General features: G+C 41.0%; 3 protein-coding genes across 3 annotated transcripts; 1 reads left to right on the forward strand and 2 right to left on the reverse strand.

Moving 5' to 3' along the window:
- Positions 1-280: 280 nt before the first annotated feature.
- Positions 281-15,252, reverse strand: tert (telomerase reverse transcriptase). The gene is made up of 17 exons (XM_069681456.1): positions 15,037-15,252; positions 13,742-14,317; positions 13,015-13,645; positions 12,754-12,943; positions 12,515-12,668; positions 11,866-12,033; positions 11,481-11,642; positions 11,300-11,401; positions 11,128-11,213; positions 10,828-10,944; positions 10,627-10,698; positions 8,509-8,697; positions 8,098-8,224; positions 3,594-3,655; positions 3,271-3,395; positions 3,044-3,181; positions 281-1,026 (listed from the first exon to the last, which is right to left on the reverse strand). Exons 1-17 carry the CDS (start codon positions 15,250-15,252, stop codon positions 923-925), a joined length of 3,219 nt encoding a protein of 1,072 aa, XP_069537557.1. The 3' UTR covers positions 281-922.
- An 805-nt stretch (positions 15,253-16,057) lies between these two features.
- On the forward strand, positions 16,058-22,370 carry rbbp4 (retinoblastoma binding protein 4). The gene is made up of 12 exons (XM_069681202.1): positions 16,058-16,181; positions 16,753-16,903; positions 17,007-17,152; positions 17,460-17,633; positions 17,743-17,858; positions 18,028-18,188; positions 18,304-18,430; positions 18,613-18,690; positions 19,730-19,806; positions 20,067-20,124; positions 20,226-20,336; positions 21,478-22,370. Exons 1-12 carry the CDS (start codon positions 16,166-16,168, stop codon positions 21,538-21,540), a joined length of 1,278 nt encoding a protein of 425 aa, XP_069537303.1. The 5' UTR covers positions 16,058-16,165; the 3' UTR covers positions 21,541-22,370.
- Positions 22,371-22,710: 340 nt separating this feature from the next.
- On the reverse strand, positions 22,711-26,673 carry sync (syncoilin, intermediate filament protein). Its single transcript, XM_069681201.1, has 6 exons — positions 26,619-26,673; positions 24,002-25,417; positions 23,700-23,914; positions 23,374-23,581; positions 23,066-23,190; positions 22,711-22,974 (listed from the first exon to the last, which is right to left on the reverse strand). Exons 2-6 carry the CDS (start codon positions 25,370-25,372, stop codon positions 22,929-22,931), a joined length of 1,965 nt encoding a protein of 654 aa, XP_069537302.1. The 5' UTR covers positions 25,373-25,417; positions 26,619-26,673; the 3' UTR covers positions 22,711-22,928.
- Between the last annotated feature and the right edge of the window lie 988 nt (positions 26,674-27,661).

Here is a 27,661-nt window from a genome sequence, read left to right on the forward strand (position 1 = left end):
AATGTTGCAATAACAATATTACTGTGTTCCTGAACTGAAAAGGACATCCTCATAATTATTTCCCAATGCTGTGGACTTTCGATTTAACTCACTGCACATCTTTCTTGCTGAACTGTTTTTTTTAGTGACCTACCAATTATTTTTTATGTTTACTTTCATTGTGCACTGACTTGACAGATGACAACTCACATTTGTTTCCTCAATAACACATCTGGATTTATTCAACAGTGAAATTCTTTCTTTTGTACGTTTTTATTTAGTGTACATGGTGTAAATAAGATTCAACATAACACATGGTACTGAAGCTCACGCTGTCTTTTACAGAAACTTACATTTGAACAGTCACTCGCTCATTTCAATGGTCACACAACATCATTGCATTAGATGTTAAGGTTAAGGAGATCTCTTAAAGCTTAACTACATGTAGGTTATTTCCGTGTGACGTAATGTGTGTCTTTGTGGAAAACAACAAGTGTAAATCAAAGTCCAAAGAGACAAACAGCTGTGGGACAGTAGCAAGATGATTTTCAGTTATCCAGCTTTATTGATCTGGTTGTTGTCGTTTTATAGCATGTGTTTATGACTCAGGTTTATCACTTGAGTGTTTAATATCGGTTACTAAGGCAAGCTTTCCTGTTATATAACAGATCTAAATCTTTGGCACACTGACAGATCAGATAAATCCTCATGACTAATTTCAACACCCTGCTTTTCCCACTCCCTCGAACCTGATGATGAGACAAGGGTGAAAAAAAAGTTTTTTACCATGTCATAACTTTGAAAATAGGTACATTTTGAAGAAAAATATAAAAAGAACATACAACATAAACATTCTAGCAAAGCTAGACTGGGCTGCTTATTTCTACCTTTTAGCTGAGGAGATTTGTGGTTGTGATGGAAGATGGAATACGGGCAAGCTGTTCTACACCTGGATGGCCAAGAAGTCCACCGGGATCCTGGGGTTAGTTGCCTGTCGGACCCTGGCCAGCCTCAGGTCCCCCAAACGCCGCTCCAGACTGCGCTTCCCTGTCAGCAGGATGGCAGCAGATAGTACGACGGAGTATTAGGGCCACATCAAAAAGAGAAAAAAGAGAGATTACAAGAAAAAAGACGTAATATTATGAGAATAAAGTCATAGTATTACGAGAATAAAGTTGAAGTATTTGAATAAAGTTGTTATTTTATGACAATAAAGTCGTAATTTTAGACTATTGTTAGCCTTAATGTTATAAATATCAGAAGAGCAGCCAGCCACTTGCACTAAAAGGAAGTATAACTTAACTTTAGCCGGAGCTATATTTATTGAACACACCTGGTAGCATGGAAGCATAGCATACATGTACCACGTGAGAACATGCGAGATCTCCTGCCTAGTAATCACACTAGACAGCTATATATCAGTATAGGTTTCACAAATACGAAATACTTAATCTTTCGGAACATCAGCACCACTTTGTCATAACTATCAGGACTCTGAAAAGTGATTTTATTTGAAAATGACTTGTGATTTTAGTCATTTTAACACAGGCGGCTGGCTGCTGCTGTGTTTACTTGAATGTTTTGATCTCTGTAAAATCAAATCAAAGAAAGCAATAAATGATTTGTATACATGTAAGATTATGTAAATCTGTATATATCTGAAAGTAAACATTTAAAGAGCAACTTGCAGGTTGGAGATCCCAGTCAGTGTGCTGGAAAATGATTTAGTAATTACATTTTCAGCGAAATATATGAATTAATACACTACATTGGCTTTTGGAGTCATTTTTTATACGTTTTCTATATTTCCGCATCAAAACAGACAACCGGATGTGACGTAACAGAAGGGAGTCCCGCCGATGAATGATGGGTTTAATATTAATAAATATGGGTCTAAATGCCAATCTCATCATTGAAGAACTTGTTAATGAATATGCATACGACGGACCACAGGCTTATAATTATGAGCCTGTGAGGTGCCAAAGAGACCAGGAACAGGCCAGAATGAGGAGAAATAACAGCCACAGGAGAGACAGTGAGTTGTAGTGCGACAAGAACCAGTGGAGCACTGGGCAGGTGACTAGCTAGCGAAATCTAAGGCTGTGCTCACATCACAACACAAATGAGGTGAAATATTTTAAGCTGGTAGTTTGGGAAATGTCTTCCATGTCTCAATGAGGATAAACTAGGGGCCTAGCATTCTGCAAAAACATCACTAGCGCTTTGAGTCTTGAGTTGTAGAATGTTAAATCTTTTTAAAAGAAGGGTTTAAATACCTCTTTCACAAAGCAGCAAGATGATGATTTGAGAAAGAAGCTGTGCCCATTGTTTACATGCACGGCCCAGCAGTGATAACCTAATATCTCCTGATATCTTCATTTATTCTGTTTAAATTCTCTGCTGTGATGACATAACTCTTCCCCTGGTTGATTTTAACACATTGCATGAGCGGACTTTCAATACAAGACCAATGCTGTTTATCGTTTTCACTGCTCAGCGTCCTAAGAGCAAAAAACTCCCTTGACGTCAGCTGTTTTTTGTCCCTCTGCTCACAGCGCTCTCAGTTGAAAATAGTTCAACACCACTGCGCCCTTCAATATGACTTCTCTTTACCGACCAATCAAAATCAAGAAGGGGCGGGACTTCAGATATCAACTTTGTCAATAACAACGGTGGACAGGCGGATCGTTTTCTCGTTTTTTTTACGAGGGTACAATTTCCAGGTCTAGAGCTGCTGCTAATGCCAGGACAACGAAAAATTTCATTGAATTAAAGCAAATATTAAGCATACAGAGTGATTTAAAACAGGCTGAACGATCACTACCAAGTGAAGCAGAAGTGCCGCCAGACAACTTTCATAACCTAACAACAATAAGCGCTGACAAGGAGCGCTCTGAATTTGAGGTCCTGGGCGCTCCCATTGCAAAGGGCGTTAATGGAAATATGGCGTTAATGGAAATATGGCATACAAACACAATTAATAACGTAGTTGGAAGAACATGACAATAGTGCTCCCACAGGATAGGTTGTGGTGTATCTGTGAGTATTTCCAGAGGGTGCATACGTTTGTGCAGGTGTGGGAGAAGACCCTTGTAGAGGGGACGGTGTTGTGACAGCACCAGTAAGAAGGAGAGACCGAAAAGCAGCTCAACTGCTTCATACTGCAAAATGCCAGTCTGGGCCTTACTGCCTAAAGTCAGTCCTGGATGCAGAGCAAGAGATAAAAGAAATTATGAAAAGTTATGAGATTAGTTTTGCTGAAATTGTGTTTTTATGAAGAGGAAAAATTACCTTTGTTGCTGATCCTGATAAGATGATTTGCGTACTCAGCCATGTCCCATATCATCTGCAGGAAGTTCATGGGGTTCTTAGCAACCGTCTGACCAAAGGGCAAACTCTGAGCACACACATGGAACCTGAAAAGGATTTGTGTTCATTACAACCTAATTAAAACTATTAAGATGGGTAATGGAAACAAATTATTCTCAGTGGCCTTATAATTAATTAAATCTGAATAAGTAATAAAAAGATTAATTGAAAGTGGTATGCAAACATTAGACAACAAACATTGCTGAATTAAGATTGTGCTTCAAAAGTAAGGCATCTGCATTCACCTGCATGCATGAAGCAGCACCAGCTTGTAGATGTTCTTGTAGACTGCCTGAAGAGAGTTAGTCTGAGGAGGAAAATGTATCCGTCATCATATTTAGCACAAGACACAACCTGTCTTTAATATAATCTGCTACATTGTATCTCTCTCTGATTTTTTCTGTGAAAGTCCCACCAGACACCCAGTCTGTAATACTGCAAATGCAAAGGCTTTCATCAGCGGGCCATAGGCTCAATCACCATTGTGTTAACTCATTTGGCGATTGATAGTGATTGAACAGACACTTATTTAAATGAAAATCTTCAAGATTATTACTTCATCGTCTGGGAATAATGAATGTCTTTCCAAATTTAAAGGCAATCCATCAAGTATATTTGTTTAGATATTTCAGTCAGGGCTAAAGTGGCAGACTGACCAGATGATAACAAAATAATCCTTAGAGCTGTGCCATAAGCAAGACTAAAAGTTTTATTATATGATGGTAAGAATTTAATTGCAGCATACGTAAATAAAGACAAGCTACAAGGTTTATTTTTTGTCCATTTATAAAAAAAACAAATTAGCTCCTCTGTTTGCAGCTCTTAATTCCAAGGTGTTTTTCTTTCACCTGTTACCATTTTATAGTAACTGTACCTTGGTTTCCTGTAGTATTCTGCATTTATATTATTGACACCAACATATATTGGGGATTTTTTACAGCAGGGGTTCTCAAACTTTTTTGTGACAGGGACCCCTTACAGGGGAGAACATTTTCCAAAGACCCCCTCATGATCATAACACCAATTTAGCATATGATTACTACCATTTTACGATTATTTTTGTTATCAATTAATGTAACGCTTATTTTTTTTGATTAGTAAATTAATCTAACGACTAATTTATCAATTATTCTACAGATTATTTCTTTAAGATTACTTTTTTTGGTCTCCAATTTCCACGTCACTGTGTGATGATATCACCCAAAATAACCCAAAAAATAGTAATAGACTTTTTGTCAGATGCCTGATCAGAAAAAAACAAAAGGATTGCTACGACACAGATTAATTTAATCACTGTATGTCAAAGCATCCCTTTACCTGAACTGGAGAATCAGTATTTTTACTTAAGTACTTACTTAAAACGAGCAAGGTGAGCTAATTAAACAGAACGTACTAGGCTACTTCAAAACATTAATCAATTACTGATGTCAAAATTGTGTATATTGTTGTCATTTTGTGTTCTTACTCTGTGTTTGTTCCTGTGTGAAGCCCTTTGTGGATGTAAAGGTGCTTATAAATAAAGTAAAGTTCAAATTTTGTGGATTCTAGTGTCCATTCTCTTTTCTTTACATCAGGACAACGGATTGAGTTTAAGACATTAGATTATTGTCATTCATATTATTTACAATAAAAAAACAATGTGGTTATTAGGGCCTTTCTTATCAGCCAATCAGCTGTGACCTGGCCAGGATAGAACAGAATGTGATGTAGAATTAGAATGTGACTTTAAAATCATAGAATGTGACTTTAATGTCAGAATTCAGAGTCTATAAGTTCAGGACTGAAGGAGCCAAAACTGTCACTTCACACACACCCTCTCACTACAAGCCACGTCTTGATCGACTTTCCTCTTTTTTTCTTCAACTGTTATTTTTGCAAACCTTCACCGGTTACCAACTTCTCCGAAGGACTGCACTGTCTGTAGATCTCTTTGTTGAGAAAATGACTTCCTCTGTGGAAGAAGCCGTTTCAAGCCTTCCTCTCCCTGCTGTGGTCGCTATCAGCAGTTGCCTGGCTGAGGATCTCCTCGTTCAGCTGCTGCTGAGGCTGAACCCACTGAGGAGCTTCAAAGGACCTCATCTTGACCAGCAACAACTGCTGACACTCTGTGTTCATATGAGTGCAGCAACTATAGAGACCCTAAGCAAAGTCCCTGGTGTCTCTATGGATGAAGACCTCCCTCGTCCTTCCTGCGATGCCTGGGAAGCTGCTGTGCTTCTCCAGTGCAGCGTCATGGAACAGTTTGGGACGTCATACAAAGTGAGGAAGCTGCTGGTGAGCAGAGACCCGGCACTCCTCACCTTCATCCCTCAAAAAATCACTGAGGCCGTCCTTAAAGCCTACAAGGACGAGGCTGAAGGTGTTTGGATTCCACCCCAGATATCAAGTGATGAGGAGAGCCCGCTGTTCTCACAGTTTCTTCCTGAGAACATCAAGGAGGAGCTGTTTGATCAGTATGGATCCTGGATAATACGCACTAAGGTGTTCCAGAAGGCTTTCCCGAAGAAAGCTGACGAGGAGATCCTGGAGAACCTGCCCGACAAAGAGGAACCTGTGACCGACTCTGATAGGGAGGTGACACCTGAAGCTGAAATCAGCCTGATGCTGCAGGAACCTCCTATCTGTCAGAGTGAGGACCAGGACTCCAGCACTGAAGAACATCCTGGATGTGGAGCTGAAAGCCTCCAACCACCTCCTGACCAGCTCATCTCTGCTGAGTGTTGCACTGAAGAAACAAATGTGCAGACAGACATAGCTTTGGTTCAGGAGTCCACCATCAGAAGTGTCCTGGCGAAGCTTTTTAAAGCTCCAAACTTCTGCACACCTCAGAGCCAGAAGAGCCAGGACATCGAAGATGAGATGGTGGAGCAAATCTACATGTTGCTAAAGAAGGAGGCTCAGAAGTACAAGAAAAACCGAGTCTTCCTGAATCACCTTAAACAGCTTGAAGACCCGAAGCTTGAAGCCCAATTTAGCCGGGGACTGCGCCGGCCAGTCAAAGCCCAGCTGCGCGAGGCTCTGCAGAAGAACCGCCTGAGCAGAAAGGACCTTATGGAGGATGCTCAGGTCGCCTTGTTGGCCTGCAGACTCATTGCCACAGAGATCGTCAACTGCCTCCGACCTACAGTGAGCTTTGCAGTCAACACCAAGCCTGGAGATGAGACACCATACTCCGTGAACATCCCGATAAGAAGAGAGGAGCCAGAGCCAGTGAGAGAGCTGACCCAGCTTGAGATGCGTCTCCAGGAGCAGCAGGCAGCAGCCAGAGTGGAAACCCAGATGAACAGGTTGACCTCTTGGCTCCGTCGACTGTTCAGGAGCAAGATTTAAATCTCAACACAAAAGGACATTAAGCCCAAGCATCACCTTCTGGGTTTTTGTCTGTCCTGTATTGTATTGTATTTATTGAATGTCTTGCATTCATGACAAAATAAAATGTCTGTTTAAATGTATTGATAAAGTCTAGGTTTTCTCTCATCAGGCAGCTGAATGTCAAGGCCCAATCGACCTCAGCTTTTTGGTCTGTGGTTTTCTGAAAGGGCTATAAAGACTTCATGCCTGATATAAATCAATTTCTTTTTTATAGAAAAAAATACACTAAATACATTTCAAACTTACTTCAAATGTGGTTCAGTGCAACTGTCAGTCCTGGCAACAAATATAACCTATTGTAAACTGATTATCACCAAGCCCATGATGACACAACGTAAAAAAAATAGATGATCAAGAACTAAACTTGGCTCCCTGTGGTGGTCAAAGAGCAGACAGCATTTATATTTTAACAGTCCAGCTGCTTCCTCAGGACAGAGGAGATATCAGAGTTTGTATTCAGGCCTTCCTAATTTAACACAATGAAAGCTTCACTTTAAAACAAGCTATTTGGACTATTCTCAAATTTTTTGGGGCCAGGGGCCCCTTACAGGAGAGAAAAATTTCCAAGGACCCCCCCCATAATCGTAACACAGATTAAGCATATGCTTACTACCATTTTAAGGCTGCACCTAACGATTATGTTTTCAATTAGTAATGACTAATTTATCAATTATTCTAAAGATATTTTTTTAAGACGTCACTGTGTGATGATATTAATACTGAGAAAATGTATAATGATAAACAAAAAAGTTTAAAATAATAATATTTTTTGTCAGATGCCTGGTCAGAAAAATACTGGGTAAAAGGATTGCTATGACACACCGATTAATTTAATCACTGTATGTCAAAGCATCCCTTTCCCTGAACTGGAGAATCAGTATTTTTACTTAAGTACTTATTTAAGACGAGCCGGGTGAGCAAATTAAACAAGAGAACGTACTGGGCTACTTCAAAACATAAATCAACAATTATTGAGAAAGAAGGCTACTTCAGAGGTCTACTTCTTACCCTCCCCTCTATTAAAAGTTGGAGTTGGAGATTTCCCAACTGGACTTGAACGCATCCCTCCTCTCCTCTCGCTGTAACTAGTGTCATGCAGTGCGCATTGGTCAAGCAAGTACGAGAGAGAGCGGCAGAGTGACAGGCTGATATTGAACATTGTACAGGGGCTTCATTCAAAACGTTTGAGGCTCAGGCCAGTGCTCCCCATAACGTCCTCATCTGTAGACATGCTGTTTGTAATGATACAGCACAATTTTATTATAAATTATAATTATTTTGCGAACCCCCAGGCTATGGTTCGCGGACCCACACTTTGAAAACCACTGATTTACAGTGTAACAGAAATAAATATTTTTAAACCCTTATGATCCTGACCTTCAGGTCCAATAACAAAGCATGGAACTTGAGTCTGAGGACAGCCATCAGTTTCCTCCTCATTTGCTGTCCAGCTGAGTGAAAAGAGCCCAGGGTAAGGCTGTAGCGCAAGGACAGGCCTGCATAGCTGTGAGAGATGGAAAGGTTAGTTAATTTTTTGTGGAAAAAAAGTAATGCAAAGCAGATAACATGTTTACTGTGTCCTTTGGAAGACTACTGCATGAATCATACATGCTAGACAGGGAGTCGTCTCTCAGAATGTTTATGAGCAGGTATAAAGTACGACAGGGGATTGCTAACTCAAATTGCAGGAAACCATAACGATTGCCAAAAGTTCAATAACTTGTCCTGTAAGCAGCACACTTAAAGCAATAATTCCACAGTGTAATTACAGCTGACGGGGTGCTTTACCTAGAATAATCTTTGTAGATATCCAGTGAGTGCGTGTCAAGAAGCAATCCGCACCAGGGGAAGAGGCAGCGAGGGGGCAGCACGCGGATGTCGGGACAAGAGCCCACGCTTCCCGACACCTGAAAGTTAACCACCACCTTCTGCGGGTTCACAACCAGACCGTACTGTGGTACTCCGGCCAGCAAGACTCTATGTAAAAGTGAATGAAAGAGTGACAGTATTTACTGCTGAATCATTTCCTTTAAAAAATAACCATGTGTCGCCCTAAGCGATGTTGACTTTACCACTATTAAAATAAATTAAACACAAAGGACAAACCTTTAGCTATAACTAAACAAAACTGTTAATTTTATTTATGTTTCTGTAAACATTTCACATTTCCCATAGCAACATATAAGTCAGAGAAGTAGCCAGTGGTACTGTTGACAGATCAGATGAGGTTCTAGGGAGGGTTATTTCAGAGGTTCCCTGTTAGGGCAGTTCCAGCCTGTTGCAATAAATCTGGGTGTTTTTTTATTTATTTACTTAACTTAATGTGAAAACTTGAAACAGAGTACACCTGACATGCTTTTACTTCCTTAAACAGGACTTCAGTTTCAATTTCATGAAGGCTTCTGGTGTGTTTTAGGAACGACTTTATGATGTTATTGAATACTTTCAAGGGTCTTTGTGGCCTGCCTCGAGGGAACCTGCTTACGACTAGAGGGGACAGAGCCAAACCAAGGAAATAATACTATTGTTCCTTGAGTTGTTAGATTAGATTTGACTTTGATTTGATTTTTCATTTATTTGATATCAGTATTTTACTCTTAAATCAAATTTATATAACTGGCTAAAATGATTGTTGCTAGTAGCAACTGTTACTGGAAAGTTCTTTAGCAGTTGCTGCCTAACTGACACTGTCACAACATTTTGTCATATCTGTATCTAAGCAAATATTAGACCTAAATCTTTATCTACTTCCCTAAAGCCCCTTGTTGGAGTATTAATGTGGGTACAAATTTACGACAGCTGTATTGTGTTTGTTGATTTGTATTGAATTGTATACCAAGCCAATTTTAAACTAGATGTCTAAAGCTAATATGTTGCTACATCATTCTAAGTAGTTAGCTAACTTTTAAATGACTGTTGAGCTAGCTGTTTTTTTGCTCTTTTACTTGTATTATTGTAAAGTATGTATTATGTATTATTTATGACTATGTTTTATTTCCTATGGGGGCTTAATTTAATCTTTCACTATTGGTAGCAACAGTTGCTACCAAATACCATTCATGGTTTCTGGTAATAGTTGAAAGCTACTGTCATTAGAATTTGGTTAAAGTAACACATTTTGATCATTGCATTTCCCTAACAATAATCAATGGAAATAACGTTGATTGCTTATCTGTGACTGTGAGCGCCTGGCCCTTTGTATTGAATTTTTTAGAAAATTTGTCCGGTCTGAATCAAACAACCAATCAGGGTTAGCTTTCCACATAACTAGCCAATCACAGCGACTCTGTACAAACTAGCGCCATACGGCTTCTACGTGACTTGTGTCAGCAGCGTACACGCAGAGGCTGTGTCAGTCAGAAGCTATGGCAACTTGTGGTAAATTTCTTGTACCAACAACGGCATATACTGCTAAAGAAGCAAAAAGAAGGAAGACTATGGAGGAGAAAAAAGCTACAAAGAGAGCCCTAAATAAAAAGAGGGATCAGACGAGTAGGAGTGTAAAGAGCTGTAGAACGATGTGATGCAGAGGTTGCCCTGTTCCTTCTCGACAGCTGTTAGAGTAACATCTAATGGCAACACTAAGCTCCAACACCTAGTGGTAAAAAGGTGGTCCACACCAAGAATGATAACTGTAATGGTAACTTTAGTAGTATTTGAACATTTTGCCAGCAATAAAGTGTACTTCTTGGAATAAACAGCATCTCTCCTCTCTCTCCTTGGCTTAATGCTGCAGAGAGACGCACTGCACAGCGGCTTCAGAGAGGACAAATGTTTTTAACATTGGAATGTTCATGTTGCTTACTGCCAACTTAATGATCAGGTCTCATCAAAAAGTAAAAATAAGTTGGTTGAGAGCTTGTTCCATGTTATCATAAAGTCATAAGAACAAGCTCTGAGTCATACCTGAGAAAGGATTCTGCTTCATGTAAGCCTGGAGTTATCAGAAGGAAGTCATCCACCAGCCTCATTAAACATCTAACGGGAACAGAGAGAGGTTAATAACACATACGGGAAATAAATGTGTTACTATATGGAAAGACTGCCCTCTGCTGCTAAAGATGTGTAACTACATCTATGAAGGTTGAGCTTAACCGCCTGCTGTACCCTTTTCTTTCAGTGATGTGTTTGAACAGACTGTTCTCCATGTGACCGTAGCATAGACAGCAGAGCAGACTGGACACGACCGAGCCCTGAGGAATCCCCCGGCACTGTCGGTATGTTCTGAAACACAAAAGGCCAAAACAGGAACTCGATTAAGATCGAATTAAGTAGGTACTGTGTACAGAAAATTTGTGATGACTTTGTATAAACGCATTTTCTAGGCTCTTTGAATTTCATAACATCTATAAAGTAGCTTTGGCAAGCTGGTCACATGTCGGTTTATTTAACGTCTACAATGCTTACTTCTTCCCAAACTGAACAACACTGCCAGTTAGCATTTGGGTGAAGAACTGCAACGCTTCACTGCCATGAAGATCTGAGCTGAAATGCTACAATAAAGGAAAAAAAGATAAGATAACATGCATGGTTTAAAAAAGTGCCAAGCATCCTTATCTAAGGAATATGTGACTCTGACCTGCTCCACCAGTATGGTGTGATGAACTTTGCCTCTTTTCTGCAGCGACATCACAAACCCTTTCATGTTGGTGGATCCCATGTTATCCTCTAGGAAATCTGCCTGTATTAACATGCATAACAAATAAATATGGTGTGTATCTACATGCACATGCATATAGCTTACATTTGCAGGATGGTACCTGTCTGGTAAAGGACTTCTTAAGACCCTCGTGGGAATCAGCCCAGATCTTGGCATAGCGCCGAATGGTGAAAAGTTCATCCTGCACAGGGGACAGAGCCTGGCCAATCACCTCAATGAGTTTGTCATGAGGTAGACTCTCAAACGCTCCACTCACATCCACCTTAAATGTAGAAAAAGGGCAGAATGAAGGACAAACAAACTGCATTTAACCATAAAATGTACTCTTGTACCCATCTACTGAAAGTGTGTTAGAACTACAGCCAATTCAGTTCAGTGTATTTGTAACATGTTAGCATACAATAACAGTTAAATGTAATGTATAAAAAACATCATCAAAATTAACTGAGTCTCTGCCAGGACATATAAGTTAGCAAAAAAGCAACCTTGACAAAGTAGAGGGGTTGTGGCTTCTCCTTCTGGGCCGGAGCTATAGAGCGCAACACCTTGTGGATGTCCGTCATCCCCCACACTGTGGAGCCCAGGAGGGAGGGAGTGGAGCGCACACAGGCCTGCAGCATGTCTAACAAGTCCCGCAAACGGCTCTGGTAGAGCTGCAGGGGGGAAAGAAATGACCTAAAAATGTTTACACGATCATAATCATATTATTATATTTATACCAATACTGCAATGTTTGAAGTAGGCATATCAAATTCCCTTATTACAATTATTATTATATTATTGTCATATTACCTTATGCCAATGTATTTATCACAGCTTTAATATTAAAGTAATATTCTCAAAGACTTTCATGTAAATAAATGCCTGTAAAGTCGCTATCTATCGCCGAATGAGGTAACACAATGGATATTGAGCCTATGGCCCACTGATGAAAGCCTTTGCATTTGCAGAATTACGCACTGGATGTCTGGCGCAACTTTTGCAGAAAAAAATCACAAGCGGCGTCCAGTTAGTGATGTGTTTTCCATCACCCAGCAGTGGTTCATTTTTGCCACGCTATTCCACTTACTAAAATGTTATAACACACCTAATGGACATACAAAGCAGCGCTTTAATGTCATCATCAAAATGTACCCTTGTTTTGGAATCTGCTCCTATGACTCGCGTTATAGGCCTCATGCCATCTGTCTTGGGGATGAAGCGGAGGCGGGAGATGACAGTGGATTTGGGGAGAGATGCCACCTGAGTTGGAGTCAACTCCTTCATCTGACCCTTGGAGAGGTGACCTCTACATCATAAAAATAGTATGTGAGCTTGTGAGAGCGTGAGAATATGAGCAAGAGCCATCCTTAGGTGTGTGTATGTGTGTTTACCTGAAGGCAATGTCTTGCAGTTTTGCCCAGACTTCCTGTCTGTAGAACTTGACAGCATTTTTCTGGCCCACACTCTCAGTGGCATAGAAACAGGCTCGAACCAGGCCTACAACATAGCCATCCAGAAGCCAAGCCAGGAACTGACCCAGGATCTGTGTCCGGTATGAGAGCTCACTGGGAGGGATCCTGCCTGCAGAAGAAACTAGTTTGTTTAAGTCAGCCAAAATACCTGGAGCAGGAGAAAACGTATGCCAATCCTACCTGTTTTACTGAGCTTCAACCAATCACAGTCATTGACCTTCATCTTCCACATCAGCTCAGCCAGTGAAAGCCTCTCCAACTTTCCACTGCGCAAAAAAACTCTGACCCTGCTTAAGAAATGAAGTCTGTTGTGGTCAGAGCCCCACAGCTCCTGAGGGATCACAGCCGAGAGGCACTCCTTGATGAACAGGTAGACCCGATGAGGTGCACAGTGCTGAGGCAAGAGGGAGCTTAATTCCCCTTGTCCTGCATCTCTCTCCTGCAACACCGGGCACATCCTCTTTAGTATTCTGCTGTAAGGACATTTCCTGTGTTGACGCAACAGCTGACTGAATAGGGGGACCATGTTAAAAAAGCGTCGGGGGAGTTTTTTTGGCTTCCTCTCCAGCCCATTTAGATACGCCAGCCCCTCAAAAAAGACTGTTCTTATCAAATCTTGTCCTTGTATCCTTCTACATCCATCAGCACTCTTTTTCTTTCTGTTAAGAAGGAATCCACGCATGCCCCTTCCCCCATAGAGGAATCCCAGAGTGCGGATAAAACATTGCGATGGAGGCAGAGGGGGGAAAATCCCTGATCTCCAACTAGGTCCTCCCTCCAAGGGAAGTGCGGTTGGTTGCATTTCAGCAGGCTGTTTTGATCCAGCAGTGACATTTTCTGAATGCTTTATAGATAATGTTCTTTCCACAGACATGTGTTGCTCTTTCTCCACTGATTCACAGCAAACCTGTTGGATTTCATGAGTTTTTTCTTGCTGGCCTACCCGTCTCTTCTTTCCTGAAGTCATATTCGCCTCCTCATCATTCTGATCAGTTTCTCTCTTTCTTTTCCCCTTCTTTGGCCTTCTGTTCCTCTTCTTGCAAGTGGTAAGATTCTGAACCTCCTGTCTTCTTTTCAAAGTCGCTGCACCTTGATCCGTTTTAAAATTCGCTCTGTTACGTTTCCTGGACCGGGGCTTGAGATAAAATCCAGTGGAGGCAGTTGTCATGGAAATCCTGTCATAGATAGGAACGCCGCACACCTGGAAAACACATGATGGAGGGACAGCCACAAATAAAGAACAGCTCTCCAACAGGTAACGTGTGATGTCTGTGCCAAGACGAATGGACACTTTTCTCCACAGGTCACTGCCATGGATGTAGGCAGCGCTTTGAGTGACATCTCCTTGGAATTTGAAGTGGTCTGCATCCCGCTCCTCCTGAGCCAGGGACAGAAAATTGTAGCCATGTGCCAATACATTCCTTTTTCTTTTTCTTTTGAGAGTGTTTAAGACAAAGGCCAGAAGTTCAGGCAGAGTACAAATCTGTGAAAAACATGAAACAAATCACATCAGTCAGAAGTTAGAATGTCTCGTTTGCGTTACGAAATGAAATCATAATTATGGATGCACGATATTATTGGCACGTCATCGGTATCTGCAGATTATGGCTGGAAATTAACATTTTGGCAAATATAACATTTTTCTGCCTATATTTTTTGCTGATAAAACAACACTTTAATTATGCCTAAATGCTCGATGATTCCCTACAAAAAGAAAAGGCATTTTGTACATAACATATGTTTTAGTATTTTTCTTGTATTGCCCAGTGTACACTTTAAAAAACACTGTATTATGTCATTTCTGCATCTGCCAGTGGGCCACTACAACAAGAGTAGGCATGATATTGATTCCATTCCAGGGGAGACTTGATGTTCTCTGCAATTAGGTGGAAAAAAACATGTGCCTAATATATCTGTATCGAAATCGGCAAAAAAGGATTGGAAAATAACGGCATATCGGATATCAGCAAAAAATCCAATATCATGCGTTCCTAATCATATGTCCCTTTCCGAAAACAAATCAAATAAAGTATTTTATCAACCTGATACAATTATATTTTAAAATAATAAATTATGATACGATATGTATATTTAAGCAAACACTACAAAGTAACAATGACGTCACATACACAACTAGCGTGACAGCCCAAGGCTCAACTGAGGCACGTGTCCAATACGTGTTTTAAGTGAGGGAAGAATTACCTGGTTGCAGCTTGGTACCTGTTGTAGTTCCTTGTCAAAGCAAACAATAACACCCTGGACGAAAGATTTGAAGCGGTTGGTGTCGCACTGTTCAATGAGCACTATTCTCTGTCCTTCTTTAAACACGATGCCTTTTACAAACTCGTCCAGAGTCTGTGTGTGCTGATACAGCGACCGGAGAATGTCCATCGTACGGGACATATCACTTGTAGACATACTGCCGGCATGAACCTGCTGTGTTATATTCTGGGCATGGTAGACGGGAGGTAGTTGATAGGTATGTTAAGCTGTTTTTGGCGTTTAGGGTCCCGCGTCATCCTTAGCCAATGAGTGATCAGTTTACTGTGAGTGTCCAATCAGGTAACCTCTTACTCCAGCTAATAAAAACCAGTTGACCAATAGCCAACAAGAAAATGAATGTTGTCCTTTTTCATCAATAGATGTCAAGTACTAGAAAGAAACAGTAAATTACATTTTTTAAAAAGGGCCCTGTAGAGATTTTTTTCCCCACAGAGAGAATGTTTAAATAATATTTCTGAAACTTTTCTTCGATTTCCTGTAATAAGACATAATTTAAGGGGACTTTTACTTCAAATAAAACATGTACCACTTCATGTTGTAACAGCACTGAATAAAACGCCAAATTTAAAGATAAAAGTAAACGAGAAACTTTGATTTAGTTTCTTGTAAATTGCATAAGGTCATACTGAAATATTTTTTGCATTGACTGTGCTTGGGCATTTACTCTGTGCACTTTTAATAGAAAAGTCAGAGATGGTTTTGGATGGACGGAATTATTAAAATCAAATGTTTTTTAATAGTACATCTTTGGTACAGTCTTTGTTCCTCTGTGTCTGGTAGACAGTCAATTGTATGGTGTAGGACCACAGAGGACCTACACTGTAGTTGCTTGAAGGCAGCATCACGGCTCCTGCTGCCCTCTGCTGGTGAGCACGAGCTACGCTCTGATTGGTAGATAGACGCCCCCCTCGCTTGGACTGAGCGCGCGAATGTACCTACGTGTTTCACAGTTGGCTGCTCTGCGTTAGCTTGGCGTCGCTCGCTCAGTGTATTAAACCGAGCACACTAGAGGAGAACCTGAGACAAGGGTCTTTGTCATATACCTGCAATGGCCGACAAGGAAGGTAAAGTGACGGCTTTTACTATTGTCAGGGACAAACAAGGCGGCTATCTAAGAGGGTCTTGTATCAGCTAGCTAAATGGCTAGCTTAGTTAGCAGCTAGCTGCCGTGGCTCCTGAGCAGGCCTTCAGCAGTTATAACAAAAGCCGGGGAGCTAAATTTTCGTTTGAGCTATAAAATTCTCGGTTTCAGATTGCAGCTATTGTTTCCGCATTGTTTGCACCCAATTTACGCTATCTAATATAAAGCGTGTGCTGCCAAACAGTATAATTAGGATGCTAATGTTAGCTAGATAACGTCAAGCTAACGGTGAAATGTTTCTGAAAACATGCTTGATACTGCTCCGGACTAACCATTAGTCAGGCGGTGGTTAATAACGTCACATGTCGTCTGCTTTGTTTTGGGTGACTGTCCTTAATGCGTTGACCATCGCGGTGATGCACTGCGTATCCTCTAACATTTAATTGACACCTGCCCTCAGTGAAACCAAAACACACATCTTGCAGTGTTTAGCTTTATGGAAACTGGCATGGCTGTGGATGACCATTCTGTCATTATGTTCTGTCCCCTCTCAGCAGGTGCATTTGATGATGCAGTCGAGGAGAGGGTCATAAATGAAGAGTACAAGATCTGGAAGAAAAACACTCCCTTCCTGTATGACCTGGTTATGACCCATGCTTTGGAGTGGCCCAGCCTTACTGCCCAGTGGCTGCCTGACGTCTCCAGGTACACTTTTTTTCTACACACTAACATAAATGTATATACCAACTTGCACCTTTTTAATATTTGTAAATGCCATTAATGACAAAGCATTATTTTTCTTTACCAGGCCGGAAGGGAAGGACTACAGTGTGCACCGGTTGGTGTTGGGCACTCACACATCTGATGAGCAGAATCACCTGGTCATTGCCAGCGTCCAGCTGCCTAATGATGATGCCCAGTTTGATGCCTCACATTATGACAGCGAAAAAGGAGGTTGGAGACCTGTATATTAACATTCTGTATAAGTGTTAACAATTAGGGCATAAGAAACTATTTAATGGACAAAGGGTCACCTTAACCTTTTAAGTGTTGTTAATAAACAGCACCTAAAAGGTTAAAATATTGAAATGTAATTGTTGCATTTAGCATGCCTTCAGTGAGGTTCAGCGCCCTGTATTATTGTACTACTTTTAACAGATCAGGTGCTGTTCTCCAAACAGTTGCCTTAAGACAGAACCATATGCAATGCCTCCATGTCGTGTTTTAATACTGTTGCATATTTCCATGTATTTCCCTGCAGAGTTTGGAGGCTTTGGATCTGTAAGTGGCAAGATCGAAATCGAAATTAAGATCAGTCATGAAGGAGAGGTGAACCGTGCCCGCTACATGCCCCAGAACCCCTGCATCATTGCTACCAAGACCCCCACCTCAGATGTGCTGGTATTTGACTACACCAAGCACCCCTCCAAGCCAGGTATAAAGATAACACAGTACAATTATGTTAAAATATCCTCATTACTGCACATCTGACTTGGTTTATGCTGTGGAAGAAACAGACACGTCACATTGTCATTTTTCCTTAGATGCATCTGGAGAGTGTCGCCCTGATCTGCGCCTCAGAGGCCACCAGAAAGAAGGCTATGGTTTGTCCTGGAATCCAAATCTCTCTGGCTCTCTACTTAGTGCTTCAGATGACCATGTAAGAGAAAAATCTGGTTTCATTGCTGTTACCATGTATTGCCTTGCATATTCCCATATTTTGTTTTTAATGTAAGTGGCATGTATATTCCTAACAATAGACTGTTTGCTGCATTTGTATGCTCCACAATATTAATACATTTTTATCGCTTATCTTTCCTGCTCTGTAGACAGTCTGCCTGTGGGACATTAGTGCTGTGCCAAAAGAGGGGAAGATAGTAGATGCAAAGACGATCTTCACTGGCCACACTGCTGTGGTGGAAGACGTGTCCTGGCACTTGCTTCATGAGTCACTCTTTGGATCTGTAGCCGATGACCAGAAGCTCATGATGTAAGACACTTGATAATGACTTAAATCTGAGGCAGATCTAACTGTTCAACTGAAAATTGATATGTTGTTGCTTAATCCATGTTATGTCTGTCATTTATTATTTTTTGTACCTCAGTTGGGACACCCGTTCAAACAACACCTCCAAACCCAGCCATGCAGTGGACGCCCACACAGCAGAGGTCAACTGTTTGTCATTTAACCCTTACAGCGAGTTCATCCTTGCCTCTGGCTCTGCTGACAAGGTAATGCAACACATCTTACTTCTAGCTATTAAGTTTAATTTAAAACATGGGGTTTAACTCTGTGATATCTGCATTTAACAACTGTTTGACTAAATGAATACTGATAATATTGCTACTCTTTTGGAACTGCAGTGATTAAGAAAATCTGGTAGTAAATGATAAAATCCCTCTCCTGCTCACAGACTGTGGCCCTTTGGGATTTGAGAAACTTGAAACTGAAGCTGCATTCCTTTGAGTCACACAAGGATGAGATCTTCCAGGTAAGATATTTATTTAAGGTATCTTGTGTTCAAATATGTCTAACCAATTTAAGAAAGGGGAAAAAATTGGGTCATATTTAGAGCTTAATGATGAATCTTTTAACCCTCCTAATTGTTTATTAGTCACATTACAGGATGTGCAATGTCTTAAAACACGGCATGGTGATACTATTTTATTGCTTGATTCAAAACAAAAAACGCCTGTTTCTCGCCTTTATGACTAATAAGAAAAGTCCACCTGATGTCACATTAGTGCAGCTATTCACTAATGCACACAGACAGTTGACCGCTGTGCGTGTGTGAGTCATCTACCTGTAAACATTCATCTAACACTGCTGCTATTACAGATGTGACGGCTCAGTGTGTGTATTCCTGTTATCATGGGGAACCTCGTCCCGGTGCTTGGCAACGCTTGGGCCACATAAATGGACCATTTGCGGAGCGGACGTGCCGCTGAGTGTTTACTTATAGCCTATAGTGGTTTAATTTTCTTCTGCAGTACATGTGGGGTGTAGTGTTGTGTGATTAGACCGGTATTAGGAGAGGTGAGCTTTCGTTTCCAAAAGTTACACTCACCTGGTTAGTCATGCTGATTTACAACATACATTTGAAAAACATTAGAAATGGTTGACGACATAAAAGTAAACTGTGCCGTACAAGTCTATTTGTAAAGTATATTAAGACGTGTTGTTAAAACTTATTGGTCCACCTCCACTCTCTCTACTTTTTTATGCGGGTGTCAGAACTGCTGTCAGCGGGCTAGCAAAGTGTGGTAAAAGTAGCAGAGGGTTTTTGTTTTGATAGCAGCATCTCATTTCATTGAGTTTGAAATGTATAACAACAATAAATCATTTAATGTATCAGTTTGTTTCCTGCTCACGCAGGCTGCGTGGCTGCTCTTACCAGTTAAGATAGGCGCCAAAAAAAAGCAATAGTTTTCGCCATACCCAGCCTTAGTGTTCCAGACAAATTCTTGTGATTATTGTATGTCTAGGTTTCAATTCAGGGTGACCTAATTGAACTTCTCTTGCTGTTACAGGTTCAGTGGTCTCCTCATAATGAGACCATACTGGCATCCAGTGGAACAGACCGTCGCCTCAACGTCTGGGACCTCAGGTAATCAACATAACGTCTCATCCCTGATCCATCTGCCTGTGTCACACTCATCTTTACAGTGCCACTGTTTTGTAATCTGTCCTGTGGTTTGTCTTGTGCTGATGGGCCCTTTTTAGGGTCAAATGTGAAGTTTAAACTATGTGATGAATTACCACCATTGGCAAAATAGAAGACGTATGAAACGTGATACAGACTTGTTTATTCTGTAAAATGATTGGAACAAAATTTAACTCTTGTCTAACTTTTTTTGTTTGTTTTAGCAAAATTGGAGAGGAGCAGTCGCCAGAAGATGCAGAGGATGGCCCACCTGAACTATTGGTGAGTCATTAAAGCTTGCCTAACTTCTGGGGTTGAGATTCTCTATTATTGAAACCATCTTGTATCAAGAATATTAAAATGTTCTCTTTTTGGTCTTCTAGTTTATCCACGGAGGCCACACAGCCAAGATTTCTGACTTCTCCTGGAACCCCAACGAGCCCTGGGTCATCTGCTCTGTGTCTGAAGACAACATTATGCAAGTCTGGCAAATGGTAAGATATCTGAGATCACATTTAACTAAAGCATGTTAGCTGTGGACAGGAAGAGAAAATGAATAATTCTTCGTATTATATTTTCTTAGAAGGAAATTCCCTGAAAAATAATATTGGAGATGGTGCATTTTTTGGGCAATATGTAAAGGTCTCAGACACAACGTTGCTATCCGGATCACTTGTCTCTGACTAAAACTTTAAATGTGTCAGAGCAGGCCATGATGAATTTTCAGGGAAAGTCATATCATGTGAGGTTCCTGACGTATCAGCAAGTGACAGCAAAGAGAAACTGATGAACAAAGATACATTTTGCGCGTTTGAGTCAGGGCAAAGGAATGAGACAGCAGAGAAAAATGGTAAGTGTACTAACACAGTTGTTTTTATTCCCTTAATTCTGCAATACTTTTATTCTCGTCTTTCTTTTCACACTTTAGAGTGATTTTAGAAAAGCTAGTATTCAAACCTTAAAGTTATAATCTCAAAGACTGGTAATTACGGGAGCACACTTGCCAGATAACCAGACAGTGTTCCACGTATGACGTCCACGGTTGGCTCCTTGTCTTTGCTGACTGTTTGCCTTCATCTGAGTGGATTTTCCCTTTTTTTTTTTGAAGTTGTATCTGTAGTCATCGATCTTTTCTTTGTTTGTTCAGCCATAGTAGTTTACTGTTTACTCGCATTACTTGCATACACCGGAAATGCAGCCGCTTAGCTCCGCCTACCCTCTGTGGCAGGCCAACCACTGCTGGATGGAAAACGCGTCACTAACTTGGCGGCAATTGTGATATTTTTTCCCCCCGCAAAATTCGCCACAGACACCCAGTCCATAATGTTGCTAATGCAAAGGCTTTCATCAGTGGGCCATGGACCATTCATGCTGTGTAAGCAGGTCTCTCTTGAGAATGTGTCTCAATAAGATTACCTGTCTAAATAAAGGTAAAATAAAAATCATTGTGTTACCTCATTCGGCGATACATAGTGACTTAACACATTTATTTAAATGAAAATCTACGAGATTACTTTAAACTAACTTAATCTTCTCTCTTTTTGTCCTGAAAGAAAAAAATTAAACTTACTTGTGAATGTTTAAACACCTTGACGGTATGTGGCCTCATGACTGACAAACTAATTCTGTTTTTAGGCGGAGAACATCTACAACGATGAAGATCCAGAGGGTTCGACAGACCCTGAAGCCACAGCATAAAGTCTCCGCTCTGCTGTGCGTCTAAACCTACAACCTCATCACAAACTGCCAAACTGCCACCTCAGTAGTTCCGTGCAGCTACTTCTTCCCATCCTTCTTTACTTTACTGGTGGGACACTGTATGCCGTAAATCACTGTAAATACAAGAAAGATAATAATCATGTGTAGCCCTGTTACCTTTTGGAGTGCTCAATTTGAAGAACTGTCTATTAATTGAGTAATTTATTGCCTGATGAATCTCACCCATGTTTTTCACAGTGCGTAAAAAAAAAACTATATTTTTGTAACCAAATTGGCTTTCCATTCTACACTGAAATGTTTTAGTCAAGGCTTTTTAAATAATAAATAAAACGTGTTTATAGAGCCTGGGGTTTTGATCACATTGACAACCGACAGTAAGTTGTAAATTACAAAACCTGCTGTTAGAAGAGCCTAAACAGCTCCATCTGAGCATGTTAGCAACAAAGCAGGAAAAACAGAAAAGTAATTGCAGTCTAGCTTTTTGACATGATTCACAGCCCAGTGATCGATATTGTGACAGGTTGGTCGTGTCTAGCTTACGGTCCTAAAATTGTTTCATGTTTTCTTTGCTTCTGTCTGTTTCCGAATTGGTCTGGATACTGATTTTCTCACCAGCTACTTCTAAAAGAAATTACAATTTTGGAGTAAATCTGTGTTTGAAATGTTCATAGGTAGTCCCACCTCCACACACCTTAGTCATTTAGCAATCATTTAACTGTTTTTCGTGATATAGATTAGTGGTTGGACTTTTTATATGTTCAATATTTGTACAGTGAGTGCATTCTTAATAAAAATGTGTTTCATTTCTCTTTGGGTCCACTTGATGTATTGTCAACATTTCTACCAGCATTGCTACTTACATATTTAAATAATAGGGTCAGAGTCTCGCTAAGCTTGGAAATATTTTTAAACAACCCTAAATAATCCTTTCAGTGAAGGAGTTGGCTAAGCCTCAAGACACTTAACTCCGACCTTTTTATGTGTCTGGCATGACTTCTTGGTGCTTTCACATCTGCAGAACCTATTTTCACTCTTGCTCTGTGTCCCATTGTTTAGTTCTTCAGCCACCTTGCCCTTATAAGTACAAGAACCCTCTCCGCTCTTCATGCAGGGACATTGACTCATTAGTTGCACTTGGAGTACATCCAACACAAAGCCTTTATTCAAACAAAAGCATTTCTACAAGCAGCAGTCTATTTCATTGTACAGACTTCTAAAAAAACGTTGCAATTGTGTTTTTATATTTTTTAACAGCACGTCTCGTAATGTGTGTAAAGTGCATTGATGGAACCTTGAGTTCACTATGTTGTGATAAAAAATAAGTTTGTCATTAAGTCACAAAACTCTTTGAAATAAACAACATACAATCATTTTGTCTCCTCATCCTCACACGTATGGTCCTCCATGGCAGCCCTGAAAGAACAATGTATTTTTTTATTTTGTATAAGAGCTATTTCACAAAAGCTTTTGAAATTTGGATCATGAATAGATGATCTATTCTCACCTGTAAAGGAGTAGATGTTTATTGAGGCTGTCTCTCAACTCCTTGATCTCTTTGTTTTTCCTCTTCTGTATCCTTAGCTCCATATTCAGCTCTCTGCTGCTCTCCTCCAAAGTGCACACTGTCTCCTGGAAAAAAGGCATGTCTTCATTGCTTTGGGATCAGATCATTCTGCCGTTTACTCACACACATTTGGAAAACAAACGTTGTCTTTTTCATAAGTTCCCCTGCTTTTTGCCTCTCTTCAATTTAACCTTTTTTACAATCTTCTTTTCCCTTTTTAAGCACACTCTACCTGCCATCTTGCTTACCTTGTACTGCCCCACATCTTCTCTCCTCTGGATGTAGGTTAGTCGGAGTTTCTCCTCTAAACAAGCCCTCTGGAGATTCAGCTTTTGGATCTCCTCCTTTAGCGGTCTCAGCTGGGCCTTAAGCTCCTGGGCCTGCTCTTTGGCTTTCACCAGTGCCTCTGCTGTTACCTCCCTCCTCTTTAGCAATGTGACCATAATGGGTTCATATCTAACCAAGACAACCATTGACAGATATATGAAAAACAGTCATTAGGTAATAATGTCCCAACAAAACATTACAAAGCATGATTATTAGCCAAGAATACAGTCATAGACTATTACAGTACCTGTCCTCCAGGGCTTTCAGCCCACCCTGCAGATACTGCTGAACATCACCACAGGAGTGCCTTCTGCACTGGGTCAGCTCGTCCTGGGTGTTGGACGTCTGACTGGAGCTCTGGGCACAAAGCGCTGCTTGTAGGTGTAAGAGCTGTTGTTGTTGGGCTGCCTTTTGCTGTGTGCCCTCTTCTGTCAGCTGGAGCACCAGTGACTTCAGCTTCTCCTTGAAGACGGGAAGAAAGACATTTTTAAGTAGAGGTTTACTTAGAAATGTGATCACAAAGAAGAACTCTCAAGAGTAGTTTCTTACCTCTTCCCTCTTCAGCAGCCCCACATCTCGATGCTGGGTGTTCAGGGCCACCTGGCTGTGAGCACAGTCCCTTGCCATGGCGAAAAGCCTCCTCTTCAGGTTTCTGAGCTCCCCCTGCAGCCCTTGTCTCTCCAGGTTTACCTTCCATATCCTCTTCTCCTCCTCTGCTCTCTCCTCCCTGAGGCTCTGAATCTCTTTCTTCCTCTCCTCCCTTCTCCCCTCTTCTTCCCTCTTCATTACGTTCATCAGCTCTGCCACTTTGACACCAATTCGCTCCTCGGTTTCCTCTTCATTTTTCTCCTCTGCGTCCTCTCCATCTTTATTCCCTCTCAACTCCAGCACCTCGGCCAGCAGTTCCTTCCTTCTTCTCTCTAACTGCTGCACCTCCTCAATGCACTCCTCCATCTGAGACCCGAGTGCGCTTAGTTCATTTATTCCAGATCCCAGATCAAGGGTGTCCATCTTGAGCTCCTGTGCGTCTTCAGCTGGAAATTCAGTGTTGTCTACTTCAGTCCCTGCCATGTCTCCCTTTGTGAATGTGCCTTCATTTGTAGACATATATCCTGTCTTTGCTGCCTCACAGTACATTAAAGGCCCGGAGAATCCGATCATGTTGTCACAGCTTAGCGCAGCAGTATTCTGCTGGCTTCCATTTGTTGCTGAACCTTCTGTCGCCTCATATCTGCTTTCCTTGGAAACATCATCCCCCCCTCCATCTTGTCCAGCACAGGATTCTGTTTGCATCGGCTGGGTCTCCAACTGAATTTGCCCCCTCTGTTGAATGGGCACCAGTGTTGTACCCCTACAAAGATTAGAATTCTTAGTGATGTGAACATATTCTTGGGTTGAATCTGTAGCCCAGTCTTGGGGCTCAAAGTCCATCCCTGTTTCTTCCATACAGCTCTCCAGCATGGCCAACATCCCCAACAGCTGACCCTCGTACTGCACCATAGAGTCACTGAGTTTGTTCCCCGCTGAAGTGAGAGGCATTTCTCTTTGGCAAGAAACGTCTGTGGCCCCTCCGCACCTGTCGATAATCGTGCCCAAGCCCTTTGTATGACCTTGTGCTGGCTGGTCTTCTGTACCAGGTCCATCCATGTGGGTGTCGATGTAGCTTGTGGAAAGATACGCTTGGGGAGAGGTACTTGTTTCACTAAAGCTCTCCGTTGTCACTTCGTCTTTTCTGTGGCATTGAATTCTTTCAGTTGGGTTTGTTTCTGAGAAGCCAAAAGAGAGACCAGTGAGCTCTTCGCAGCTTTTCAGTAGGTCATCCATCTCCTGTAAGTACGGCTTAATCAAACATGATGGATTTATTTGTGCTCCCGAGAAGGTGAATCCGGATTGTGCTGTGTTGCAGTCTGTTTGTTCCATGATTGTTCTGTCTGGATCTGCATCTTCTTCTTTAATGAAGAGAGGCTGGAACCCAGTTGATGAAATGTTATCGTCCAGGTCTTCCATTGGTTTAATTGGTGTTTAAACCGTGTCACCCCTTAATTAAAAGCAGATGAATGTGTTAGACATTGATGATGCAAATAAAGCATGATTGTAGGAGATGTTGGCTGTCCTGCATTGATGACATGTCAACAGAAGAGTTGGATTCAAATTTTCCAGACATCTGTGTAAGTTATACTGGTGTCATTATGCAGGCATGCAGAGCTGGGCACGGGGACAGTACAGCAGATTGTATGCCATCAGCAGCTGTCCCCCTGGGCTTGATGCCCCAGTGACCAACTGAATGATCGGACACATCTCAAACAAGCATTCTTGTGCATGCACACGGACACCACACCACTTCTAATATAAACACATGCAAACCGCTTTTGTTTGAAGCTCCAACAAGTGGCATTAACCAGATTACATTCGAGAACAAATTATCATAACACGTCAGTGTGCCGATGGATGGGTATTTGGACTCTTCCCTGGTGAATAACTTAGCTGTAATTCCATCCTTTGAGATGTTTGCCAGGACCGGGCATAGACTAAAGAGTAAATTTATCAAATTGACCCAATACTGTCATCGCCAGAAATGAGTCATGTAGAAAGGGCATGAAGATAAGTGTGACATTCATCAGATAAGTAGCTGCTGCCTCTTTTAGAAAAAATCAAGACAGAGCTCTTGCATTTATATAAAACTAGGTCAGATGATACAATTAATATTTAGTACTAAAAACTACAACACAAAAAACTCCCTTTGTTGTTTGGCTTTGTGTGTCCCCAGTGCCCGAGACTAGACCGTGCTATTTTATGCATGGCTTAGCAAAGCTCAGGGGAAGACATGACAGTCACCAGCTGTCTTGCTGCAGGGCAGGAGTGGACACAAGTCACATTCCTTTAGACCTCCACCATCCAAAGACAGTACTAGACTATATTTTTTAAGCATTTAGAAAACTTACTTTTTACTCTTAAATTAAACATATTGGGGGGGAAATCCCTTCTTTTAAGCTTCATGGGATTTATTTTGTTGACTTCCAAATTAGCTCACAGTTAGTTATAGTTATTATATATTACATAGTTATTCGAGTCTTGAAAGCAGCAAAATTGGTTTGTGTTTGGATTCTTGCAAGCATTTCTGTTCATATTTGATCAACACAAACCATCAACATATAATTGTACTTACTTCTGCACTTGTTTCTTCTGCACTTATGCGGTATCCTCTGAGTGAAGTCGTTAGAAATGAGTTGCGGTTCAAAGACAGAACAAAGTGAGCGGCTGAGAGTGAGCGGGAGCAGATGAACTGAGAGAGGAGGGGGAGGTAAAGTCAGTTGAGCCAGCCTCTCTCTCAGTCAGTGTGCTGCTATGTGTGACCATGACTACCTCAAGTCTGTTTAGGTTTATTAATAAACACTGGGCTAAAATGGACCTCAATAAATGCTGAATACCTTGTTGCCATATGTTATCATATATCTTTGTTGATCTTTGTTGATGACTTGTGTTTTTTGTCAGAATATATGCATTTTTGATGTTCCAAGTCACATTATCTCAAAACAGAAATAACAATCTGTCTTATTCCAAGATATCACAGTTATCTTAGATTAAACTGAAGGTGAAATGCCTTTCAAAGTCAAATTCAGTTGGTAAAATCATCACTTTTTGCATCAGTAGAACTTGGAGCACACATGCATCTCTTACTTTTACTACTATAATCCTATTTTGATTGGTGGAGTTACAGCTGGATTCATTTATTATGGCTGTTTAGATGTGTGTGTGTATGTGGATGGTTTATGCTGTGTGTGTTTATGATGAGAGAGAACATGGCTTCAGGATTCCACCCGCGCCTCCTCATTATCGAGTGGTCTTTAAATAGCACTTTTCTGGCAGCTTCCCACGAGAGGATTGGTTTCCATCTACACTTTTGACCCCAACAAAGGACCACAGGTGGTCTTGTGTAGTCTGAGGAGAGGGCAGAGGGGACGAGACAGGGTTGTTAAAAGTCATGAGAATATTTGGAATGTTGAGAAGAAATTGAAAAGTTTCCCGGGATAAACAGGATGACGCTGGAGATGCAGAAATGTTGAGAAAGAAAAGTCATAAAAAACAGATTTTGGAATGAGCTTCTTTTTGCTCCCAAAACTATGATTAAAATGTTGCTGCCTTACTTTGATTAAGTGGCACTTCATTTGGAATCCTTTTAATCCTTTTGCCTTTTCATACTTACATACT

Source organism: Semicossyphus pulcher, unplaced genomic scaffold (genome assembly GCF_022749685.1).
Source record: "Semicossyphus pulcher isolate SPU_LCO1_2020_fin unplaced genomic scaffold, fSemPul1.0.p SCAF_5, whole genome shotgun sequence".
NCBI classification, from domain to species: Eukaryota; Metazoa; Chordata; class Actinopteri; order Labriformes; family Labridae; genus Semicossyphus; species Semicossyphus pulcher.